The 21,688-nt window shown below is 37.1% G+C and overlaps 6 protein-coding genes across 7 annotated transcripts in view; 2 read left to right on the forward strand and 4 right to left on the reverse strand.

The window, feature by feature from the left end:
* Nucleotides 1-66: 66 nt before the first annotated feature.
* LOC133528283 (26S proteasome regulatory subunit 4) lies at nt 67-3,346 on the reverse strand. Its single transcript, XM_061865609.1, has 9 exons — nt 3,190-3,346; nt 2,816-3,103; nt 2,328-2,498; nt 1,852-1,980; nt 1,544-1,729; nt 1,309-1,409; nt 1,048-1,144; nt 517-726; nt 67-312 (listed from the first exon to the last, which is right to left on the reverse strand). The coding sequence occupies exons 1-9, from the start codon at nt 3,190-3,192 to the stop codon at nt 178-180; spliced, it is 1,320 nt and encodes a 439-aa protein (XP_061721593.1). The 5' UTR covers nt 3,193-3,346; the 3' UTR covers nt 67-177.
* Nucleotides 3,347-3,493: 147 nt separating this feature from the next.
* Nucleotides 3,494-12,386, forward strand: LOC133528281 (signal recognition particle subunit SRP54). The gene is made up of 7 exons (XM_061865605.1): nt 3,494-3,793; nt 3,866-4,042; nt 4,268-4,497; nt 5,744-5,894; nt 6,535-6,683; nt 7,149-7,410; nt 11,854-12,386. Exons 1-7 carry the CDS (start codon nt 3,716-3,718, stop codon nt 12,310-12,312), a joined length of 1,506 nt encoding a protein of 501 aa, XP_061721589.1. The 5' UTR covers nt 3,494-3,715; the 3' UTR covers nt 12,313-12,386.
* Nucleotides 12,387-16,122: 3,736 nt separating this feature from the next.
* LOC133528636 (CCA tRNA nucleotidyltransferase 1, mitochondrial) lies at nt 16,123-18,197 on the forward strand. The gene is made up of 6 exons (XM_061866089.1): nt 16,123-16,267; nt 16,350-16,549; nt 16,782-17,065; nt 17,140-17,460; nt 17,572-17,788; nt 17,877-18,197. Exons 1-6 carry the CDS (start codon nt 16,211-16,213, stop codon nt 18,178-18,180), a joined length of 1,383 nt encoding a protein of 460 aa, XP_061722073.1. The 5' UTR covers nt 16,123-16,210; the 3' UTR covers nt 18,181-18,197.
* Nucleotides 18,198-18,403: 206 nt separating this feature from the next.
* LOC133528491 (abscission/NoCut checkpoint regulator) lies at nt 18,404-19,684 on the reverse strand. The gene is made up of 4 exons (XM_061865880.1): nt 19,662-19,684; nt 19,211-19,463; nt 18,856-19,101; nt 18,404-18,613 (listed from the first exon to the last, which is right to left on the reverse strand). The coding sequence occupies exons 1-4, from the start codon at nt 19,682-19,684 to the stop codon at nt 18,404-18,406; spliced, it is 732 nt and encodes a 243-aa protein (XP_061721864.1).
* Nucleotides 19,569-21,688, reverse strand: part of LOC133528638 (L-threonine ammonia-lyase-like) — a 30,781-nt gene continuing 28,661 nt past the window's right edge. For both annotated transcript variants that reach the window (XM_061866092.1, XM_061866091.1), the window contains 2 exons: nt 19,696-19,782; nt 19,569-19,621 (listed from right to left, as the gene is read on the reverse strand). The gene's annotated coding sequence lies outside the window, so the exon portion shown is untranslated. The remainder of the gene's footprint in view (nt 19,622-19,695; nt 19,783-21,688) is intronic.
* On the reverse strand, nt 20,452-21,584 carry LOC133528639 (DNA repair protein XRCC3). The gene has a single exon (XM_061866095.1). The coding sequence runs from the start codon at nt 21,441-21,443 to the stop codon at nt 20,487-20,489; it is 957 nt and encodes a 318-aa protein (XP_061722079.1). The 5' UTR covers nt 21,444-21,584; the 3' UTR covers nt 20,452-20,486.

A 21,688-nucleotide genomic window follows, 5' to 3' on the forward strand; every position in this document is an offset into this window, starting at 1 on the left:
CGATGGGCCGCATAGAACTTTCACATGCATGAGGGTGGAAGGAAGGCTGTAAATGAAACTAGTAAGTGTAGCATGCGCTGCATTTTAATAAATCATAAAGACTGTTTTAATTGATATATAATAATTATTAAAGTAGATACATATTCAATGTTAATACAATTGAAACTGAAATGCATCCTATAGATAAAGTCCCTCGGGTGTGCCTTCTTTCTTGCGGTACAACACACTCTCTTTGGACTTCTTGAAGTCTTCATTAGTGACCTTCATGCGCCGTTCTCTTAGCGCCATCAAACCAGCCTCTGTACATATAGCCTGGGAAACAAAACAATATAGTAGTAGTTGGCCTTTATCAAATAGACAAAAAAAGTGCTTTCGGAGTATGAAGTCTTGTGTCCATCACGGTAATATAGTTCTAGGTTGTGAAATGACTCAAGATTGAATGATGATTAATCGGGAATATTTCAAATTTTCAACCAGATCAATATATACTAAAAATTAAATTATGATAATAAATACCTTAATGTCAGCACCAGAGAGATCATCCTTAGACATAATGAGTTCTGACAAATTCACGTCGTCAGCCAAAGTCATCCTCGAGGTGTGGATGGTGAAGATCCTTCTCTTGGTCTTCTCATCAGGGAGCGGGAACTCGATCTTTCTGTCAATACGGCCGGGGCGAATGAGGGCAGGATCTAGGGTTTCTATGCGGTTTGTAGCCATGATCACCTGTCAGTGAAAAAATATTTTATTACTAAACCTTTTTTTAGAATAGAAAGTTTTAAGTTCATGATATCATTGATAATTTTTTGACTTGTTTGTCACAGAAAATAAACTTATATACCTACAATTTTTAGAATATTTGCGTTGGTATGGGACATGGCATTGGAAAAAAATACGTTTTGGTTTAATTGAATACTGCACTGGTACAGTTGCTTCCCTTTAATTTTCCGTATAAAGGAAATAGTTACAACACTAAAGTTTGGGCAAATTCTAAAAACAAACCATTAAAAAAGATAAATTAATTTGTCTCACAATGATTAAACTTACTTTAACATCACCTCGAGAATCAAATCCATCTAATTGATTTAGCAGCTCCAACATAGTTCTTTGAATTTCTCTTTCACCACCAGAATTCGAGTCATACCTGCAAAAGACAAGAAAAAAATTATGAAAGGAATAAGGTATATTTATGACAAGTTGATTTTTTTTTAGTTACAACATTGAATAAGTTGTTATGCATAGGTGTAAAGTGAAATGATGTTTTAATTTAATCACTTAACAATATTTTTCTGATATCATGTTTATTACCGTTTTGTGCCCACAGCATCAATTTCATCGATGAAGACAATTGATGGTGCATGCTCTTCAGCCACTCTGAACAGCTCTCGCACCAGCTTCGGCCCATCACCCTATGGAAACCACCTCCATTAGTTGGCTGTTTACATTTTAGCAAATACTACAATTAAATTTTATTTATTGTACACTAGAAGTAGGAAAACAACTTTTGTGTATTTGATAATTATGTCTTTTATTAGCAACTCACCAAGTACTTCTGGATTAGTTCAGAACCAACAACACGCAGGAATGTGGCAGAGGTCTGGTTGGCAACAGCTTTGGCCAGCAAAGTCTTGCCAGTGCCGGGTGGCCCGTACAGGATAACACCCTTAGGAGGCTTGATGCCCATTTCCTCATAGTACTCTGGGTGAGTTAGAGGTAGCTCTACTGATTCCTGTAAAAAATTTTTTCTTTAGTAGTGACATTATGTTTCTTAACTAAATACTTACGTACTTATACAGCCTTGTGCATAGAGCATTTACAAACACTAAGTGCTTTCAAGTCTACAAAACCAACCTTAATTTCCTGAATTTGCGTGTCCAGGCCACCAATGTCAGCATAAGTCTCCTGAGGAGCCTTTTCCAGCTTCATGACTGACACCATAGGGTCGGTGTCATCCCCTAGCACTCCTACTACTGCATGTACCTGTACATTATCATTATCATCATCGGCTTTTATGCTGTCATACAATGTCAAAAACTGTGTCAATCAGTTGACAAATGAATATAATTTTTATATGTTACGAGTAAGTCTCAAAATTTTGTTGCTGTTACTTTTAATGCAGTCAAGCTTAATCTACACAAATATATTAATTAATTTATAGTTGAGCTCATATCAGGTAAACTATTTTCACTCTACTAGCCGAAGTATAAAACTTCACTTGATTTTTTACTATACACAGCAATGCATATTTTAGATTATGACACAATTTTGTAAAGTAGTGTGTAGAAATCTTTAATTTATGTTTTATGTGTTTAGAAATCATAGCTTACCTTATGGTTTAACAATACAGAGCAGCCAGGCTCCAGCTGATCCTTGTCCACAAAGGACAGGATGCTGACATAATGCTCGCTGCCCACAGACGTGGACACTATGGCATGGTTGTCATCTATAATCTCCTCCAGGTTGCCTACAGACATAGGTGTGCCTCTCAGGTCATCAACCTACAAAAACAAATGGATTTTTTTTTATATAATAATAATACATAACAGGAAAATGCATGTTTTTTTAGATAGGTTATAGGCTAGTCAGATTTATTAAAATTGTTTTAAACTTAATACAGAAATTATATCATTCATAACTACACAAAACAGTGGAGAACCAAAAATGCCAACAAAGCAAATTGCAACTTAAATTTCGTTTTTAATTAGGTGTTTTACTTTTCTTTATACTTCTGGTATACTTTATAGGGCATTATCCAGTTATATAAATAACCTTCTCAAATGTGGAACAGGTATATAATAAAAACATTAACTCTTACCTTAGACCTTTCCTCCTCAATCTTCTCCTCTTGGGGCTTCAGTCTCTCCTGGTTGCGGATAAATTCCTCCTCCATCAACAAGTAGTCCTTTATTCTCTCCAATTTCAACAACTTCAGTCTACATCTGGTGTGTGGGGTGACTTGAGGCAGCTTCAGGGCTGCATCAGGCCCCTTAGCCTTGCGCTTCTTCTTGCCAACCCTCGTAGGGATCGGGGGTTCGTACTTCTTCTTCTTATCCTTGTCATCTTTTTTGTCTCCACCGCTTCCTCCGCCAGACTGATTCTGACCCTAATATAAACCAAATGATGATATTGCAATTTTTATCCCAATTTGAATATATGCATAGACGGGTGCGGAATAATTTTGTAACTTACCATTATTTAAATTATTAACTTATTGAATTAACTTTAATACTAGAAATTCACAAAATAATAACCACAATGACAGCGATTACAAAGCGAAATTTTTACTTTTAATATTTGTGTTGCCTAGTGTAACACCCAATCGGTAACAATTTATCGGTTTTCTATTCTATATGGAGACTAGTATTCGCCTGAAAAAACACCTAATTCCGTTTAGTTATTGCAATGTAGTTTATGGTTTCTAATAAATTGTTTTCTTTCTAAATAAGTTTCTCAACATTATGAATCAAGCAATGTAAGAACTAAACGCAGTTGGGGTTTTTGACGTGTCGTCTCGTCGTGTTCTACTCTTGTCACTTCAATTTCATTTCATTGATGTTGTGGAAAATTATTGAAAGAGAAAGTGTAAAGTGTTCATATTAGAGTTTTGATAAATAAATTAGAATAAGATGTCACAAATTTCTTAATTAATCATAATTAACAGCGCTTGTTGTTTATAAGGAATCTTTACACAGTGAGGAAGCAATAAATATACAAGATGGTTTTAGCAGATTTAGGTCGGAAAATCACGACAGCTTTACAGTCCCTTAGTCGGGCTACCATTATCAATGAAGAGGTAATTTCGATATAAATATTACGATGGTATCTAATATCATGAAAAGCTTCTAAATTTTCATTTATCACACAGGTTCTGAATTCTATGCTAAAAGAAATTTGTGCTGCCTTGTTGGAAGCAGATGTTAATATCCGTCTAGTGAAGAACCTCCGCGAGAATGTGCGCGCTGTTATCGACTTCGACGAGATGGCTGGAGGCCTCAACAAGCGGCGGATGATCCAGTCAGCTGTGTTCAAAGAACTTGTCAAGGTTAGTACTTTGCCCATACTTGCCTATTGATATTTGTAAATAGAAAAGTGTTTACATGTAATTTAAATAATAAACTGTATCTTTCTAGGAAGCATTGCAGATATATGCAATGTTTACAAAGTTTATGAGACTTACTTGAGATACTAAAAAAACGACAAACCTGAAGTTGAATCTATAAATGTTTAGATTCACATATATCATATAATGGTTGTTTTTCTTTCACAGCTTGTAGACCCAGGAGTAAAGCCATATCAGCCAGTGAAAGGAAAACCAAACATCATCATGTTTGTAGGTCTCCAGGGGTCTGGAAAGACCACAACTTGCACAAAGCTGGCTTACCACTACTTAAGAAAGAACTGGAAGTCAAGTTTAGTGTGTGCTGACACATTCAGAGCTGGCGCTTATGATCAAGTCAAACAGAATTGTACTAAGGCCAGAATACCCTTTTATGGAAGGTATGTTTTCCATTGTTATGTCTTTTATGAGGTGAGGTGTTTGAGCTAGTTGGAAATGGTTTTATGCATTTAGGGTGAGGCTGTTTGTATATATGCACATACAATCAAATATACTCACTGAATTAACCAATTTTGTTGTGGGTTTTAGAAATTATTTGTGATAGGAGGATGATTTTTGAATGATGGGTGTTGTCACCGGAGGGAACTGCTAACCTAACTGGTTAGTTCAAATTATGAAGAGAACAGGCTTCAAAGATAAACTTTTCATAATATGACAATGGTGTAATTAAAGAACACCCAGCTGCAACTGCAAATGGTCACTTTATAAATTAATTCCACTCATAATATATCCATGCAATATTGCATTTTGGTGTACAACACGAAAGTGCTAGTGTTACTGCTGAAGTTAAAATGTTTATAAAATACATCAATTGTTTAGAGGATGTATGGGTTCTCTGTTAAACAGTACTCATTCACAAAGAAATAATAAACAGCCTCTTTATAGTTTGTGTTATGCAAGTATTTGCTTTTTTACATACTGTTGGTTTTTAGAATTAGGATGCCATTTTAATTAGTAGTCTAGCCAGGATGTCTATTTAATCTTGTGTGTCGGATGTCTACTTCTTGTTCAAAAATGTTATGCCAACATCATTGTACAAATAATAGCCGTCATGCATAATATGTTCTTGTCTAGTCAGAGCATTGTCTGAGATTGTCCCATTTGTACAAAAATAAAGTTATTAGATGAAAAATCTATTAAAACTCACAACACCTTAAGTGCATAAGCGGTTATGATTTTTTTTATGCCAGAGAGTAGTACTAAGGAAAAAATTGGAAAACACTGCCTTTAATGGTGTTCTAAGGGCCGGTTTACACCGGAATGGCAGCAGCCGGCAGGGACACGGCAAGCACTTTTAGTGTGAAATAATTTAAAACCTTATCTATATATTTAAAAAGACCAGTATCACTTGAACACCTCAAACAGGTATTCAAGTGATACTGGTAAGCGACGCGAGCGGCCGCGCGACGCCGCATTTCATCGCGGCGGCGAAACTAGCGGTGCCGCGCGGCTGCTCGCTGCCGCAACAGCCCAACAGTTTTTTGTATTCTAGCGACGGGAAACTGATCAATACGAGAATAGACTAGAAGGGTCGGGGGGGCGGCGTGCGGCCGCCGGCGGCAACGAGAGCCCGCTGCCATTCCAATGTGAACCCAGCCCTAAGAGTTCCTTCCATTCTCTTTACAGTTACACTGAAGTGGATCCTGTGGTGATAGCCACAACTGGCGTGGAGATGTTTAAGAAGGAGGGCTTTGAGATGATCATTGTGGATACCAGTGGACGGCATAAGCAAGAGGAATCACTATTTGAAGAGATGTTGGCAGTTGCCAATGCCATTGTATGTATTTTATTTTATTGTAATCTTAAAAGTGTCCATACAATATGTCTACAGGATGGCACAAGGCACTAAGCTCTGTGTTCATATCCTAGTAAGCTTAGTTAAGCAACAGTACCTTGTGCTCATGCACTGCCAAAGGCTTCCTAACTTAATACAATTAGAAAAAGATGGGTAGTCTATCTTGTGGGTAAGATACAGTTGCTGCACACTCGTACTGAGCCTATTGATGATGTAAAAAAACAGAGTATTGACTTGGGCCAGCAGAGCTGGGAACACTTCTGTTGTTATTTTTAACAATCTTTTTATTAGATTAAATACAAATCATTTATTAAATGAAAACATAAGTATTAAAACAAAAACCATCATCTAAATCCACAGCGCAGGCTTCGTCAAAAGCGTAGGTGCTAAACAAAATCCAAAACAAACTTCATCCAATCTACATCAGTGACAAGCCGTCACAGGCTTCGTAAAAAATTTACAAGATAAAATCCGCAACAAGCTTTGACCAAAAACCTAACACTACCTACGCCTTCAGGTTAATCCCCAAGGATAAATAATCAAGCTGTAGCAATTGTTACATAGCATGATCGGCAGCAACAAAAAGCATGTATAATTTTAAACATTTTCTATCTATCAACAGAAACCCGACAACATTATCTTCGTGATGGACGCCACAATAGGTCAAGCTTGTGAAGCGCAAGCCAGAGCCTTCAAGGAGAAGGTAGACATTGGTTCAGTCATCATCACCAAATTGGACGGTCACGCTAAGGGAGGAGGTGCACTTTCAGCGTAAGTTCAAATTAATTTTTATTGGCTACAATTTTTTTTACCAAAATAACTTATTCATCTCAGAGTACCAAGAAGCATGTCCATTAGGCTGGTCTGAAGACCTCAGGGAGACATAAAAACTCTGAAATAAAACGCTATTTTATTTCTGTAACCACAAACATACTTAATGAAAATTCTATTCAACACTGAAAACTTCCTTGATGACTCTGGATACAGGCGTTATCAGTTATGTAAACTGCCTGCCTGCTTTACAAATAATAATAATAAATAACCATTTGATCGCCAAATACGGCACAGACAGGACACGCACGTTACAGTTTAAATTTTCATATTTAATTAAAACTAAATAATTGCAAAAAATTACAAACAAAGCTGCATTTATTTTGACTTGCCTCATTATATAATTGATTTAATATTCACTATCTTTAGATATTTAAACAAGACAATTTTTTTTTAACTTTACAGTGTAGCGGCAACACAGAGTCCCATCATCTTCATAGGCACAGGAGAACACATTGACGACCTGGAGCCATTCAAAACGAAACCGTTCATAAACAAACTGCTCGGCATGGGCGACATTGAGGGCCTGCTCGACAAGGTCAACGAACTCAAGCTGGACGACAATGACGAGCTGCTGGAGAAGCTGAAACATGGCCAGTTCACGCTGCGCGCTATGTACGAACAGTTCCAGAATATCATGAAGATGGGACCCTTTTCACAGATTATGGTATGTGTTTTATTTTACTGTTTATTTATTTATTAAAGCTTTATTTATTCCATATTTTGAACAGTTTTATATATATTACTAGCTGCGAAACCCGGCGTTGCTCGGGTTAAAATACATCGCATGTTTAATGGTATAAAAAATATTTGAGGATGCATTTTTTAACGTAGATAATATAGATTTCTATCTTAGATATTGAAAGTAAGTAAGTAAGTAGTCGACCATTAAATATGCGGTGTATAGAAAGTATATTTAATTAATTAACTAATTGAAATAATTATAAGTTAAAATAAAAAACACCTTAGTAAATGGAAAATTTATGTTTTATTCACACAATTATTTACATATGATATTATACGTATTACATATATGATAAATACATTTACATATTACACATTATATGTGTATCCCAATGATTATCGTTTTCAAGTAGACCTAATCTTTGACATGCTTCACGATGTCTCAAAAATGTAACCATTGACAGTTTTTAGGTCTTCAAAACTCGTTGGACCACGAATAGTGTGAAGTAATAAGCGTAGATAGAAACATTCAGCGTTTTTTGGATGCACTGTGTAGACTCGTCCTATTGTGTTACACTCTTGAACACATCATGTCCTTCTACTTGCATTCCACGTTTTCGAGGATTAAATTGTTTACTTGTTGTATCCCATGTATAATAGCTGGGTACTTCTGAGTAAAGTCTTAGCAAATTGGTCTTTCTGGCATAATTCAAAAAACGCTGTTAAAGTTGTTCGAGTCGGTGGTTCCGTCGCAACTTTTTATGCCGTTTCTGTTGTGAAAAACACACGTTGTCCATTTTATAGGTGGACGGATAAATGTTGAACCGGTGGATCTCAATCGTGTATTGGAAAACTTAAAATTCGCCAAATTGCTTCGTTGGTATTAATGTAACGACCCATTTGATACTGTACTATTTCATCATGCTGGTTTTCATTGGTTAACGTAAAAACAGCCATATCACTGCCTTTATTAATATATTTGCATACATATTTTATCGATTTAACAGAACTGCAGTATTCGCCTTTAAATTTCCGTGCATGACAATACTCGCATATCGTATCCATTTTTCCGATGACAATACTTGGATGTTCATTGTATTGTTTTTTGCAATCATAATGGAAAGCCTGAAGTTCTAAACTTCCAATTTTACATGAAGCAGCTCGTCGTTGGCGTAAAGTAGTCATTCTTTCTTGTTTTCTGGTATTTTCCAGTTCATGTTGATCAGCCGATTGACGATTTCGGAGTGATCTTACTCGACATCGTGTTTCTTCATTAATACGTGCTCTTTCCTCTTCGGTTAAATTTTCTCTAATTCTTTTTACTCCTTTACGAATGTTCAAAAGACGTTTTTCTCTTTGTTCTTCTGTTTCATTGTGACGTGCTATTTTCCTTCTTTTTGAAACCACTTTGGGTTTTGCAAATACTTTTTTTCGTCTTGGCTTTGTAAATATAAAAAGTGTAATAAAATTAACCAAAACGCATATCTTGGTTGTTACAATGATAAAACTAACAAAAACTCACTCACTTTCGGTTTATATACCGTTAGAAATCGAAATTTCTAGTATCAGAACACTCTAGAATAGTCAAATAGTTTTTACTTTCTCATTTGTTCAAATCACTTGAATTTATGTAATCACTGTTTACTCTTGACTTCAATTGATCTTTTCGCGACTGTAAACACGGTTCAACTGACAAAAAGTCACTGATTTTCGGTTTATATACCGTTGGAAATCGAAATTTCTAGTATCAGAACACTCTAGAATAGTCAAATAGTTTTTACTTTCTCATTTGTTCAAATCACTTGAATTTATGTAATCACTGTTTACTCTTGACTTCAATTGATCTTTTCGCGACTGTAAACACGGTTCAATTGACAAAAAGTCACTTATTTTCGGTTTATATACCGTTGGAAATCGAAATTTCTAGTATCAGAACACTCTAGAACATTCCGATGTACTTAATTTCGATCTGGATCGTCCGGATTAATTTCAATAGTTGCACACATTTCGTAACTTTCTAGAAGCTTCTAGATTATTATAGTCATTTCTAGAACTATCTAGAGCATTCCATATGGATTTTTTAGAACCTTCTCGAACATTCTAGATCGATTGTTACAGTTGTACACATTTTAGAGTTTTCTAGATTAGTCCAGAAATTTTTAGATATTTCTGGAACATTCCATACCGATTTTAGCAGTTGCACACAATTTTGAATCTTTCTAGATCATTTCAGACATTTCTAGAATTTTCTGGAACATTCCACATCGATTTTAGCAGTTGCAGACAATTTTGAATCTTTCTAGATCATTTCAGACATTTCTAGAATTTTCTGGAACATTCTATATCGATTTTAGCAGTTGCACACAATTTTGAATCTTTCTAGATCATTCTAGAAATTTTTAGAACCTTCTCGAACATTCTAGATCGATTGTTACAGTTGTACACATTCTAGTTTTGTAGATTAGTCCAGAAATTTTTAGAACTTTCCAGAAGTTCTCATGAGTTAGAAAAGGACAGATGTATATTTTTTCATATTTTTGCCACCCACAACCACCCACTTCCACCCACCGCGACCAAACTCTCTTATTCCCACCGGGAGATCGAGGGGTATTTACCACCCCAAAAGGAAGTTGATTGGAATTGGTGGTGGTAGAGAAAACCCTGTCTTTACGTACGCACATTAGCATTTTATATATATATTAAGATTTGACATGAATGATAGATTTATATGGACCCCGTTTGGGTAAAAGTCTCCGTAATAATTTTACTGTTAGTTGATATTTATTTATGCAGTGGAAATGGTATCTTTTTTTCCTGTAGTCTTTGATTACATACATACATATAATTACGCCTATTTCCCGAAGGGGTAGGCAGAGACCACGGATTTCCACTTGCTACGATCCTGACATACCTCTTTCGCTTCCTTCACTTTCATGCAGGGATCGGAAACCGGTATTTTTTGTATGGGAACGAAAACGGTATTTTTTCGTTCTTTGTTAATTATTTCATTTCTAATTGGGCAATCTAATAATACGAAGTCGTTATCTAAAAACACAACAGAGTCCTATATTTGGAGTATAAAATAAACCGAAATATATGTTTATTTCATAGTTTTTCCAAAAAACCGGTTCCGATCCCTGCTTTCATGACATTCCTCATACACGCTCGTCGGTTTAGGGTGCTCTTGACCTGGCCTTTCTTCAGGATTTCCCCGATTTGATCAGAGAAAGTCCGCCGAGGTCTACCCCTTCCAGCTCCCTCTTCTACTTCTCCCTTATACACTCTCTTTGTTAACCTTCTTTCACTCATTCTTTCCACGTGTCCAAACCATCTCAACATACCTTTCTCAATTTTTGTCACTACATCTTCGTTCAGTCCACACTTTTCCCTTATCACACTGTTCCTAATTCTATCTTGTAATTTTACACAATACACCCTTCTCAACGCTCTCATTTCCACTGCATTCACTTGACTCTGATGTTTCTTCTGCCATACCCAACTTTCGCTACCATACATAAGTGTAGGCACCAACACCCCTCTATGCACAGCCAACCGTGCTTTTTGCGACACCTTCTGGCTGCTCATAAAAGCATTGAGTGCCCCATTCACACGATTTCCAGCATTCACTCTCCTTTCAATGTCTTCATCATGTTTACCGTCCCTAGTGAACAAGGTTCCCAAATACACAAACTCTTTCACTTGTTCAACTCTTTCTTGACCAATCAAAACTTCACAGTTTGTCATACTTAAATACCATTACTTTCGTCTTGCTCACATTTATTTTCATTCCTTTCCTTTCAAAAGATCTATGCATTCTAGTTACCATCTCCTGCAATTCTTCACCCGATGACGCCAGCAATACCAGGTCATCAGCGTAAAGAAGACATTTGACGAGTAAACCTTTCATTCTCAGCCCACATTCATCATTTCTCAAATCATGCATACTACTGTCCATGAATAGATTAAACAGCCACGGTGACGCTATACATCCTTGCCTAACACCCTTTTCGATGCTAAACCACTCAGTGTCCTACGATCCGTTTAAGTCTTTGATTATTTCACAAATTAACTACGCTATAACATATTTTAACATTCCTGATAACATACCAATAAACAAAACAACATACAACAAACAACAACGATTCCCGGTTAGATGGCGCGAGCGCCACTTTTTGATATTTAACAAATTTAACACATATTGGTGAAAGAATAAGGATCAAAGTCAAATGACGTTCTAAAAGTTTTAATCATGTGTCGAAAGATGGCAGTAAATTTACTGTGGCTACAAAATTTTCTTTGACAATTGTCAAAGAAATCTATAATCAATTGAAATATATCAAATTCTCTTTTCTTTAATATGGAAGGAATTTCTACTGTCACATTAGGAATTATATGGTTTGCTTTACTATTGTTTTCTTTTGTACAGGGCATGATCCCAGGCTTCTCACAAGACCTTATGTCTAAAGGCAGTGAACAGGAGTCAATGGCTAAACTGAAACGACTCATGACCATCATGGACTCAATGAACGAGGGCGAGCTCGACCATCGCGACGGTGCCAAACTCTTCTCGAAGCAGCCCACCCGCATCACCCGGGTAGCTCAAGGCGCGGGTGTCACAGAGAGAGACGTGAAAGACCTGATTGCTCAATACACCAAATTCGCCGCTGTTGTCAAGAAAATGGGAGGCATAAAGGGCTTATTCAAAGGCGGTGATATGGCTAAGAACGTTAACCAAACACAGATGGCTAAACTCAACCAACAAATGGCTAAGATGATGGACCCAAGGATCCTACAGCAGATGGGCGGGATGTCGGGACTACACAACATGATGAGGCAGCTGCAACAGGGCTCAAGCGGGATGAATAGTCTGATGGGCGGCAAATGACAGTAGATTTTTGTTATGTTAAGCCACCGAACTGTAATTAAACAATATAATAACCAATAAAAACTGGATACGGAGCGTAGCATTTCTTTAGTGGGTGTTTTTTTAACGGGGTAGCAAGGATAATAATAATAATAAGGCTTCGGAGACAGAGTGAAGTCATTTCTCACCTTCTGTACATGGATGACCTCAAATTATTTGCACCAAATAGACAAGACTTGTTGGAGCTACTGAAAACCACCGAAGTCTTCAGTAGTTCTATTGTAAATTCAACAAATTTACAACTTTCTGAGACAATGTCTTTCAGATCTATCTCTGAATCAGAAACCTACAAATACCTTGGTATGTCACAGTCGTTGAGTATTGAGGAAGAGGGTATTAGACGGTCGGTGAAGGAGCGCTTTTTTAGTCGGCTCACAAAAGTCCTTAACAGTCTTTTGTCAGGAGGCAACAAAGTGCGCGCCTTCAACTCCTGGGTATTGCCCCTTCTCACATACTCCTTTAGCATACTAAGGTGGACTCAGACTGATCTGGACGCCCTGAATCGGAGGGTTCGACTACTGCTCACCACACACCGTTGACCGTATGCTACACCCACGCTCGTCTGTTATGAGATTGTACATCCCACGGAAGTGTGGAGGACGAGGCTTCCTAAACGCCAAAGATCTCCACAGTCGCGAGGTGTGCAATCTCAGGAATTATTTCCTTAACAACGAGTGTGGGATACATCGTGATGTGGTATCAGTGAACAGGAACCTCACGCCGCTCTCCTTAGCAAACGAGAACTGGCGCAAACCTGTGGTACTAAGTACTGCGGATCGCAAGGCGGCGTGGGAGAGTAAGGTGCTACACGGGCGGTTCTACAAGGCCCTCACGGGACCCGACGTGGACCTGCTCGCGTCGGTGAACTGGTTACGATTCGGGGACCTCTTCGGAGAAACCGAGGGTTTTGTCTGTGCAATTGCGGACGAAGTTATGATGACGAACAACTATCGGAAATATATCCTGAAGGACGGTACGGTCGACATTTGTCGGGCATGCCGCCGTCTCGAGAGTCACTCAGGCATATCATTTCCGGTTGTTCTCATCTTGCTAACGGCGAGTATTTGCACAGACATAATCTCGTAGCCAGGGTTATTCACCAGCAACTTGCTCTTCTATACGGCCTTGTGGACCGCGAAGTACTGTACTACAAGTACTCACCTACGCCAGTTCTCGAAAATGGTCGTGCCACGCTCTATTAGGATCGATCTATTATCACTGACAGGACTATTGTAGCCAATAAGCATACATTATAACCAAACACATACACACATACATTGTGATAATAGATCGATCGCAACGCCGGGCCGTGCTCGTCGACATCACCATCCCCCACGATGAGAATCTTGTGAAAGCCGAGAAGGACAAGTCCAGTAAGTACCTAGACTTGGCTCACGAGATAACCGCCATGTGGGATGTCGATTCGACGATCATTGTCCCAATAGTCGTTTCAGCGAACGGTCTCATAGCGAAGAGTCTCGACCAACACCTAGAGAAACTCTCGCTAGGCGGTTGGATCAAGGGTCAGATGCAGAAGGCGGTGATCTTGGACACGGCGCGGATAATCCGCCGGTTCCTCTCTCTGCGGCCCTGACCACCGGCAGCTTGGGCCTTGCCCCGCTGCTGGCGGCACCCTAGGTTAGGTTTTTTATAATATGTTTATATTTTTTGTATTGTTTTTGTACGTGTTTTTGTATTTTACTTTTATATTCATATTTTAAAAAGTCTAACATATGAAGATGAATAAATAAAGGAAATAATAATAATAAAGACGTTTATTCAAAAAGTTTAAACATAGGTACATAATAAAAGTACACAATAATGCTTACAAACTAATTGAAAGGGAAAGTGGCTCAGCTAATGTCTGCGCCAAAAGGCCTCGGAGCACAGCGGCCCTAAAGACTTCCAGCAACGGACGCTGTTATTCTGCCACCGCCGTATGTGTACATCTAGCTAAGATTATTTTTTAGTCATTATTGCTATTGGGTATTGCTGTTACGCTAGAATTTCCTGAGATTTTTATTCATTTCTTAACTTACATCAATTCACGTTTATGGATTTTTAGAAAAATGTACAGTCGGCGAAAAAGTACCTTAAAGTGATTAGGGACCAAAATCCTCTTGGCTACATCTCGATCTCGATGTAGATTCTATTGTAAGGTCAAAACGGGTTAGCTGCATACAGCCGTCTCATGGGGTAATTAGATCTATCCAGTGGCCGGACACTGCTATCTTGCTGCTAAGAGTGACATGCCTTTTCTGTCCCTCTCATGAGAAAGTGTCCGGTGACTTTCCGATTCGAATCTATCCCTTCCGTCCCTGCCCTTTTCTATATTCTGCCCATTACATTCCTTTATTGTGTCAATGAGTTGGATACGTTCAACTAGTTACAGAGAATGGCCTCCGTAACTTTCTACTAGTAGAAAAGCCAAATATCGAGGATATCTTTAGTCATACAAATTTTAACTGAATGTGCACGCAGTTGAAATTGCGGGCAAAAACTATAATGACGATTTAGATTCGTGTGGCGAGGCGAGCCACGAGACTTGTGTGTAAACGGTGGACTCGTGGTTTTTTGGGCGCTTGCTGTTTATATTCGCGTTCGGCTTTTCATTCGGTTACAAATCTTATACTTGGACGCGCATGTAACTCCTCTACAGTTGCAGGCGTACATAGGCTACGGAAACTGCTTACCATCAGGCGGGCCGTATGCTTGTTTACCACCGACGTCGTATTAAAAAAAACAGTCGAATGAGGACCGTGCACGTTGGAGGGTCTGCCATCTTGTGGCTTGATTCGGAACCATAAACATGTACATTTACACGTCACGTGTGTTGTGCATAGTAGGTTCTGCCATCTTGTGCTGACGGCTCCTGTGCTGCCTCCTACAGTTCATGCACGCTCCCTACCATAGGGCAAATCTGAAATGTGTCAAGGTGGATGCAGTGACAATAATAAACATTTTACCTCCTTTTCTACATAATAGGGTTGTTTCCATCTACAAATTTTAGGGCAGAATTGTATCCCAATAAATTCTTTTGGATTATAAGAACATGTTAAACTACTTTTAGGGGACCTGTGATGACCATTTTTTTGTAAATATTGAATTTAAAATATCTTTTGGCACACGTCACGTGACCAAATTCGAAACGTTATTGAAGAATCTGATGACGTCACAACTCTCGGATTGACACTGTTGACAGTTAGGCGATAAACAACAAATGACAAATGTCAGTTGACAGTTCGTATCTTCTACGTGTGTATGTACTTATGTGTCAAACCGTAAGCTGTGACGTCACACAATTTTCAAAGAGCGTTTTGGGCGCGAAAGCCACTGTCAAAATATATTTTGTTAATTTAACATGTTTAAAGCCGTTTTTAGTATAAAAGTTGAATTTTAGGGCAACTTTTAGTTACTATAGAACGTAATACAAGCGTTTCAAAAAATTGGAAACAACCCTATTAGGGGTAGGTAGATATCTTTTTAATTTCATTGTGTGAAACCCATAGAAATAGGATATCAATATCAAGCGAAGCGACTGACATGTCTCTGGTGAAACCCAAAATCATCTCATTGAAGTCGGATTTTTTTTTAAATTATTTATTATGTGATAATGGCAAAAATTTGTCGATCTTTCGTCCTTCTCGCACTTTTGTGCTTGCTAGTAAGAGATAAATACTCCTATTATGGCAACTACTACCATAAACGTTCAAGTCACTCGTGCAGGCGTTTTTTTTAGGGGCTTAAATGGATTTATTCTTTCTGTACGTCAAAATGACATCACCAATGTCAAAAAAATAATTTGTTGAATATAGTTTCTCGTTTAAATTAATCATGTTTTGTAACTAAAAAGCTAGTAATGATTACAAAATCTTTTTTGAGTAAACTCAAATTGTGTCGTTTTCTGAAAGTCAGGGTATTAAACATTTATTTAATAATTTTATATTGATTTATTGAATTGAGTATTCCCTTATTACTAAAGTTTTCCATACTTTAAGGTTTTCAGTAGTAATACTATTCCGGAACGGCGAAGAGTTCGTTCGAAAGTAGATATGGAGTTGAAATGCAGAGATAACCCAGTCGTGGTGAAGTTGGATACGCCTGAATTTCATAATATTTTCACACAGGAGGTTATAGATTTGAAGAAATTATTTGATAAATATCAGTATGAAATAAGGATTGCTGGTGGCGCAGTAAGGTAACTTTGCTATTTCTTTAGTACTAACTACTGGCCGCGATTTCATCAGCATAGAATGACAATTTTTGCCTTAAAACAGTCCTTTGTCCTTGCCTGGGACTTACCATCTCCATATAAAATTTCATCCTAATTGGTTCAACAGTATAATCGTAAAGCGATAATAGACAAACAGTATGCCAGCATACAATATACTATACATATAGGCTAAACTGCATAATATTGATTGTTTTAGAGATCTGCTAATGGGTTTGCAACCAAAGGATCTTGATTTTGCTACACCAGCTACACCACAGCAAATGAAAGACATGTTCACAGCTGAAAACATAAGGATGATAAACATCAGTGGAGAAAAGCACGGCACCATCACTCCAAGAATCAATGACAAAGAGAACTTTGAAGTAACCACACTAAGAGTAGATCTTGTGACTGATGGGCGACATGCAGAGGTAGAGTTTACAACAGATTGGAGGCTTGATGCAAATCGAAGAGATTTGACAATCAATTCCATGTTTTTGGGTATGTATCGCTCATTGAAATGTGTTGTTTCATTCCCTAACAAATTTGTACAATAATCATATTTTTACTTGCAGGTTTCGAAGGCAATGTTTATGATTACTTTTATGGGTATGATGATTTGAAACAGAGAAGAGTAGTTTTTGTGGGAGATGCTGATATTAGGATAAAGGAAGACTATCTCAGAATCATGAGGTATTTCCGCTTCTATGGCAGAATAGCTGAGAGGCCAGACAATCATGACAGAGAAACTCTTGAAGTTATTAGAAATAATGCTGAGGGATTGCAAAATATATCAGGAGAAAGAATCTGGATGGAGCTAAAGAAGATCCTGCAGGGCTCATTTTCAGGAGCTCTTTTAAAGACAATATTGGATGTAGGATTAGGAAAACATATTGGTAAATATAATTTTCATATATGAGAGTTTAAGAACAAACTAAAAGCATCAATTAGGCATAATATTGTCTCTTGTATTTAAGTTCTGTTATATATTAATTATATTTTTTTAGGATTGCCCATTGATCCTAACATTGAGGAGCTAGACAGAGTACTGATAAGAGGGAGGCACCTGGGCCTGCATCCAATGAGTTACCTAGCTGCATTGCTGCGGGATATGGATGAAGTCACAGTTTTACAAAGAAGGCTCAAGTTCTCAGGATATGACCGAGAGATGTTGTATTACATTGTAGAGCACAGAGAGAATAAAGAGGGTGCCAGGCCTTTATTGTAAGTAGATAATGACATCATAATAATTATTTAAAGTGTAATAAATCAAATAATCTATGAATCCATTTTAATGTTAACTGTTTTTCAGGCCATATGAAAAATTAGTTCTAAACACAAAAATAAAACAAAAAGATGCTGTGGATTATGTTCGTGAAGTACTGAAATACAGAGGTGACGAAAAACTGCTAGAAGAGTTTAACGGATGGGAGATACCCCGATTCCCAATGAGTGGCAAAATCCTCAAAGATAATGGTGTGCCACCAGGAAAGATGTATGGTGCAATAATCTCTAAACTGAAAGATATCTGGATAGACAACAACTACATGCAAACAGCAGATGACTTGGCAAAACTTATACCTGGTATTATAGAAAAAATTGACATGAGAAAATAAAAATTTCATAGCAAGCATGTTTCTTTTTTATTCATCTGATTTAGCCATAAAATAAAATATTAATTTAACATTAACAACAATAATTTTATCTGAATCTCAAAAATACTGAAAATAAATGTGATTCTCAAGCAAAATTTATTTGTTGACTGCCAATAACATTTTTATATCCCTTATTGACAATCAATAACAATGCTGTCTTCACCTGAGATTGACACAAATAACATTAAACAGAGGTGCGATTGGGTGGAGTGTAGGGTTCATATCTATCACAGCCATCATCATCATCCTTGTGGTCCAAGAAGCAGCGTTTGCAGAACAGGTACTGGCAACCAACACAGCGCATAGTAGCATCTTCATTGCATATTTCACAAAAAGGTAGCTCATCATTGCTTGTGGGGCTAAGTTGTTCATCAAGAAGGGCTTCAGTTTTCAACTAAAAAATATTCAATGTTGCTATAATAAACATCTAAAATTTGAGTTTAACTAGAAAGTGAGTTGTTGAGAAGTTGAGAGTGACTTTGAATAGAAAGTTTAAAGATGTGTAATACCATTTTTATTTTCTGAGAAGTACTTGGATAAACATACTAACCAAAACATTGTGCATTTCTGACCAAAGGATTTTTTTAGATAATTTTTTAGCTAAAATATATCAAGCTTCTGTAAAAATATATTTACCCTTTCTATAATCTTCTTAATGGTATCTTCTTCATCCTCTGAGGGTGTGTCTTCAGGATTAACATTATGTGTTTGAGAAGGACCCCCATTTCCTTTTAAACTCTGCAGTCGGGACTCCATATCAGTAACCAAACCATTAAATTCATCAGTATATTTGGTATCAATGGCTGTCTTAGCTTGATATTGCTTAAGTAAATCATCTGCTTGCTCCTGTTCTGACCTTGTGTCAGGTGCTACCAGCACAGCCTGTAAAAAAGCAAAATAATAATAATCCTCAAATCTTAATAGAACTTGCAAGGGTATTTTTTACTTAGAAGGTAATAGTTTGAAATGAATAATTAATGAATACATTTACTTTAGTTTGTAATGTAGCTACTGGTACACCTCTTAATTTCGCCAATCGCTCCAGCAGTTCAGCATCAGAAGTTGTTGGCACTTCTCCTTTGATGTTTTGGAGACGCCTTGATATTTCCTCCTCAGAAGCTTTGACTTTCTCATTTTCTTTTAACTTTTGTAATCTGGCTTGTATTTCTTGATCTTTATCATTTTGTATCCTTCGGTTACAGCTACTGCCAGTGCTGGAATTATCTTTACCAGCTCCAATTCGCCTAAGTAGCAAAGAAGTTATATTAAATAGTAGTAATTAAAATTTAAATTAAAAAAGACAATGATTGCTTTTAAAATCTTACTTGTAATATGCATCTGGTGGTTCAATCGGCTTAGCCTCTTTTGATTGTTGGGCTGCTTGCTTGCATTTTACACAGACCTTTAAAACAGGGAATTTAACATTTTTATGATTCTCTCACTCAATATCTTCATAGAATGACATTGAGACCTTACCTTGGCTTCAGAATTAATTTTCTGTAAAAATATCTTGTGTTCTAAACATTTGGAGCAGTAACTGAATCCACAACATGGGCAACCTTTCTGAAATTCAAAGCAACAAATTAGTGCAAGTGGGTACATACACTTCACAATGTAGTTAAATAGTAGGTACATTACGATACAAGTGCGAAAAATAGGAAATTCGAAACGAGTGGCGATAAATTAAAACACGACCGAAGGGAGTGTTTTAAATCGACACGAGTTGCGAATTACCTATTCGCACATGTATCGTACAACGTTTTACAGTACATATGGCCCTTTAAATGTTCGACACAGTAACGTAATATGCTACTTCTCGCACTAGTGCTAAAAAGTAGCCCCATATGTACTGTAAAAGTATTTTTCTTTTATAGATACTAATACTAACTTCTTTACGTAATAAAGTGAAGGGCTTTGCACACGTATTACAAGACATATTTATTAGAAATAAAAAATCAGTAAGAGATATAATGAATCATTTTTTAGGGATCTATTCTACTGTAAACATAGTGTCAACTTGCCAAGTGACATTGACAGTTTGTTTGAGCCTTTGTTAAAAACATCCGGTTTGTTAATTCATGATAGTAGCTAACTGCTAAAAGGTATGATACGCACGAGAGGGAATTAACACTTGCACAGGCTGGACTATCAAAATCTCTGCCAACTTAACTCTACATACAATACAATTAAAAATTGCTCATTAGGTAAATGTACAAAGTTAAATGACCACAGTTCAATTTTTGATATTTTTATTAAATAACAGTAAATTACAATCTCATATTTTTAACACCTATAATACCACGTGAAGTGATAATGAACTCAGTTGTTTTGTTAGGCAAATCAGGAGCAAACACCACAGAGAGTTCTCTTACATGTGAATATTCTGGAGCAGAAGGTGATTCATTTGATTGAAGAACAACTGTTCTAGAGGTTTTCTTTAAAATGATTCGGGTTGAGACCATATTGGACCAAGCAAGACCCAAACATGGCAATATACTATCTGTCCCATCGAAGGCTGTTGTAACCTGATTTATGCAAACTATAGCAATATTATATCCTTTAGCTATTTCTATCAAAGCTACTGCCAATTCTCTAAGGTCTTCAGCTCTCTGAACATAATTAGTTGTTTCAGCCCTGTATGGTGCAGCAATTGAGTCCACAACAATTAGTGAAACTTTCTGTTCATTTAAAAGTCTTGGCAACCGCACCTTCACACAGGATAGTAGTTCAGTTGGCTCTGTAACATGTTCTATAAAAATGTTCGTGCCAATGTTATCATTAAGAACATAGTTAGGAAGTGATTGCTGTATTTGTTTCAACCTTTTGACAGGAAACACATCTTCAGTGCATATAAAAACAGAACCAGAGTTGAAAGTATTTGCTGCAGCTTGAAGCCCTATTTGAGTTTTACCAGAACCACTTTCTCCGAAAATTTCAGTAATGGTGCCTGTCCGAAGCCCACCGTTTGTGATCGAATCTATTGCTTCACAACCACTTGATACTCTTGGATTTTGTTTCAACAACAATATATCACCGGTTACACTTTTTGGCGCAACACAATCAGCAACAATAGATTTAAGAAATAAAATATCACCGATACTGAGATTTGTTAGCTTCTTTATATCCCATTTCGAAAGAATTAGAATTTCTTTTGCAGTGCAAATTCCGGCTCTGTCAATTACTTCGAATATTTTCGGTGGCAGTAATCTTCTAAGCGCGTCCATCGATTGATATTTTTACATGTAATGAATACTGTATTATTCAAGTTTTTGAAATAATAAACTGTAGGAAATCATAGAAATAGATATAAATAATTATTTTTTTTAGGTTCCCTAACTTTCGTTTCGTTTCGCGCCGTGCGATGTGACGTGCCGTATGACGTACAAAACGTCAAATTTGTACTTTTTAAATATTTGTGTACTGTTCAAATTCTGGTTCATTTGGCCATTGTACGGTGCACGTAATTTTT

The sequence above is a fragment of the Cydia pomonella genome, chromosome 19 (assembly GCF_033807575.1).
Source record: "Cydia pomonella isolate Wapato2018A chromosome 19, ilCydPomo1, whole genome shotgun sequence".
NCBI lineage: Eukaryota > Metazoa > Arthropoda > Insecta > Lepidoptera > Tortricidae > Cydia > Cydia pomonella.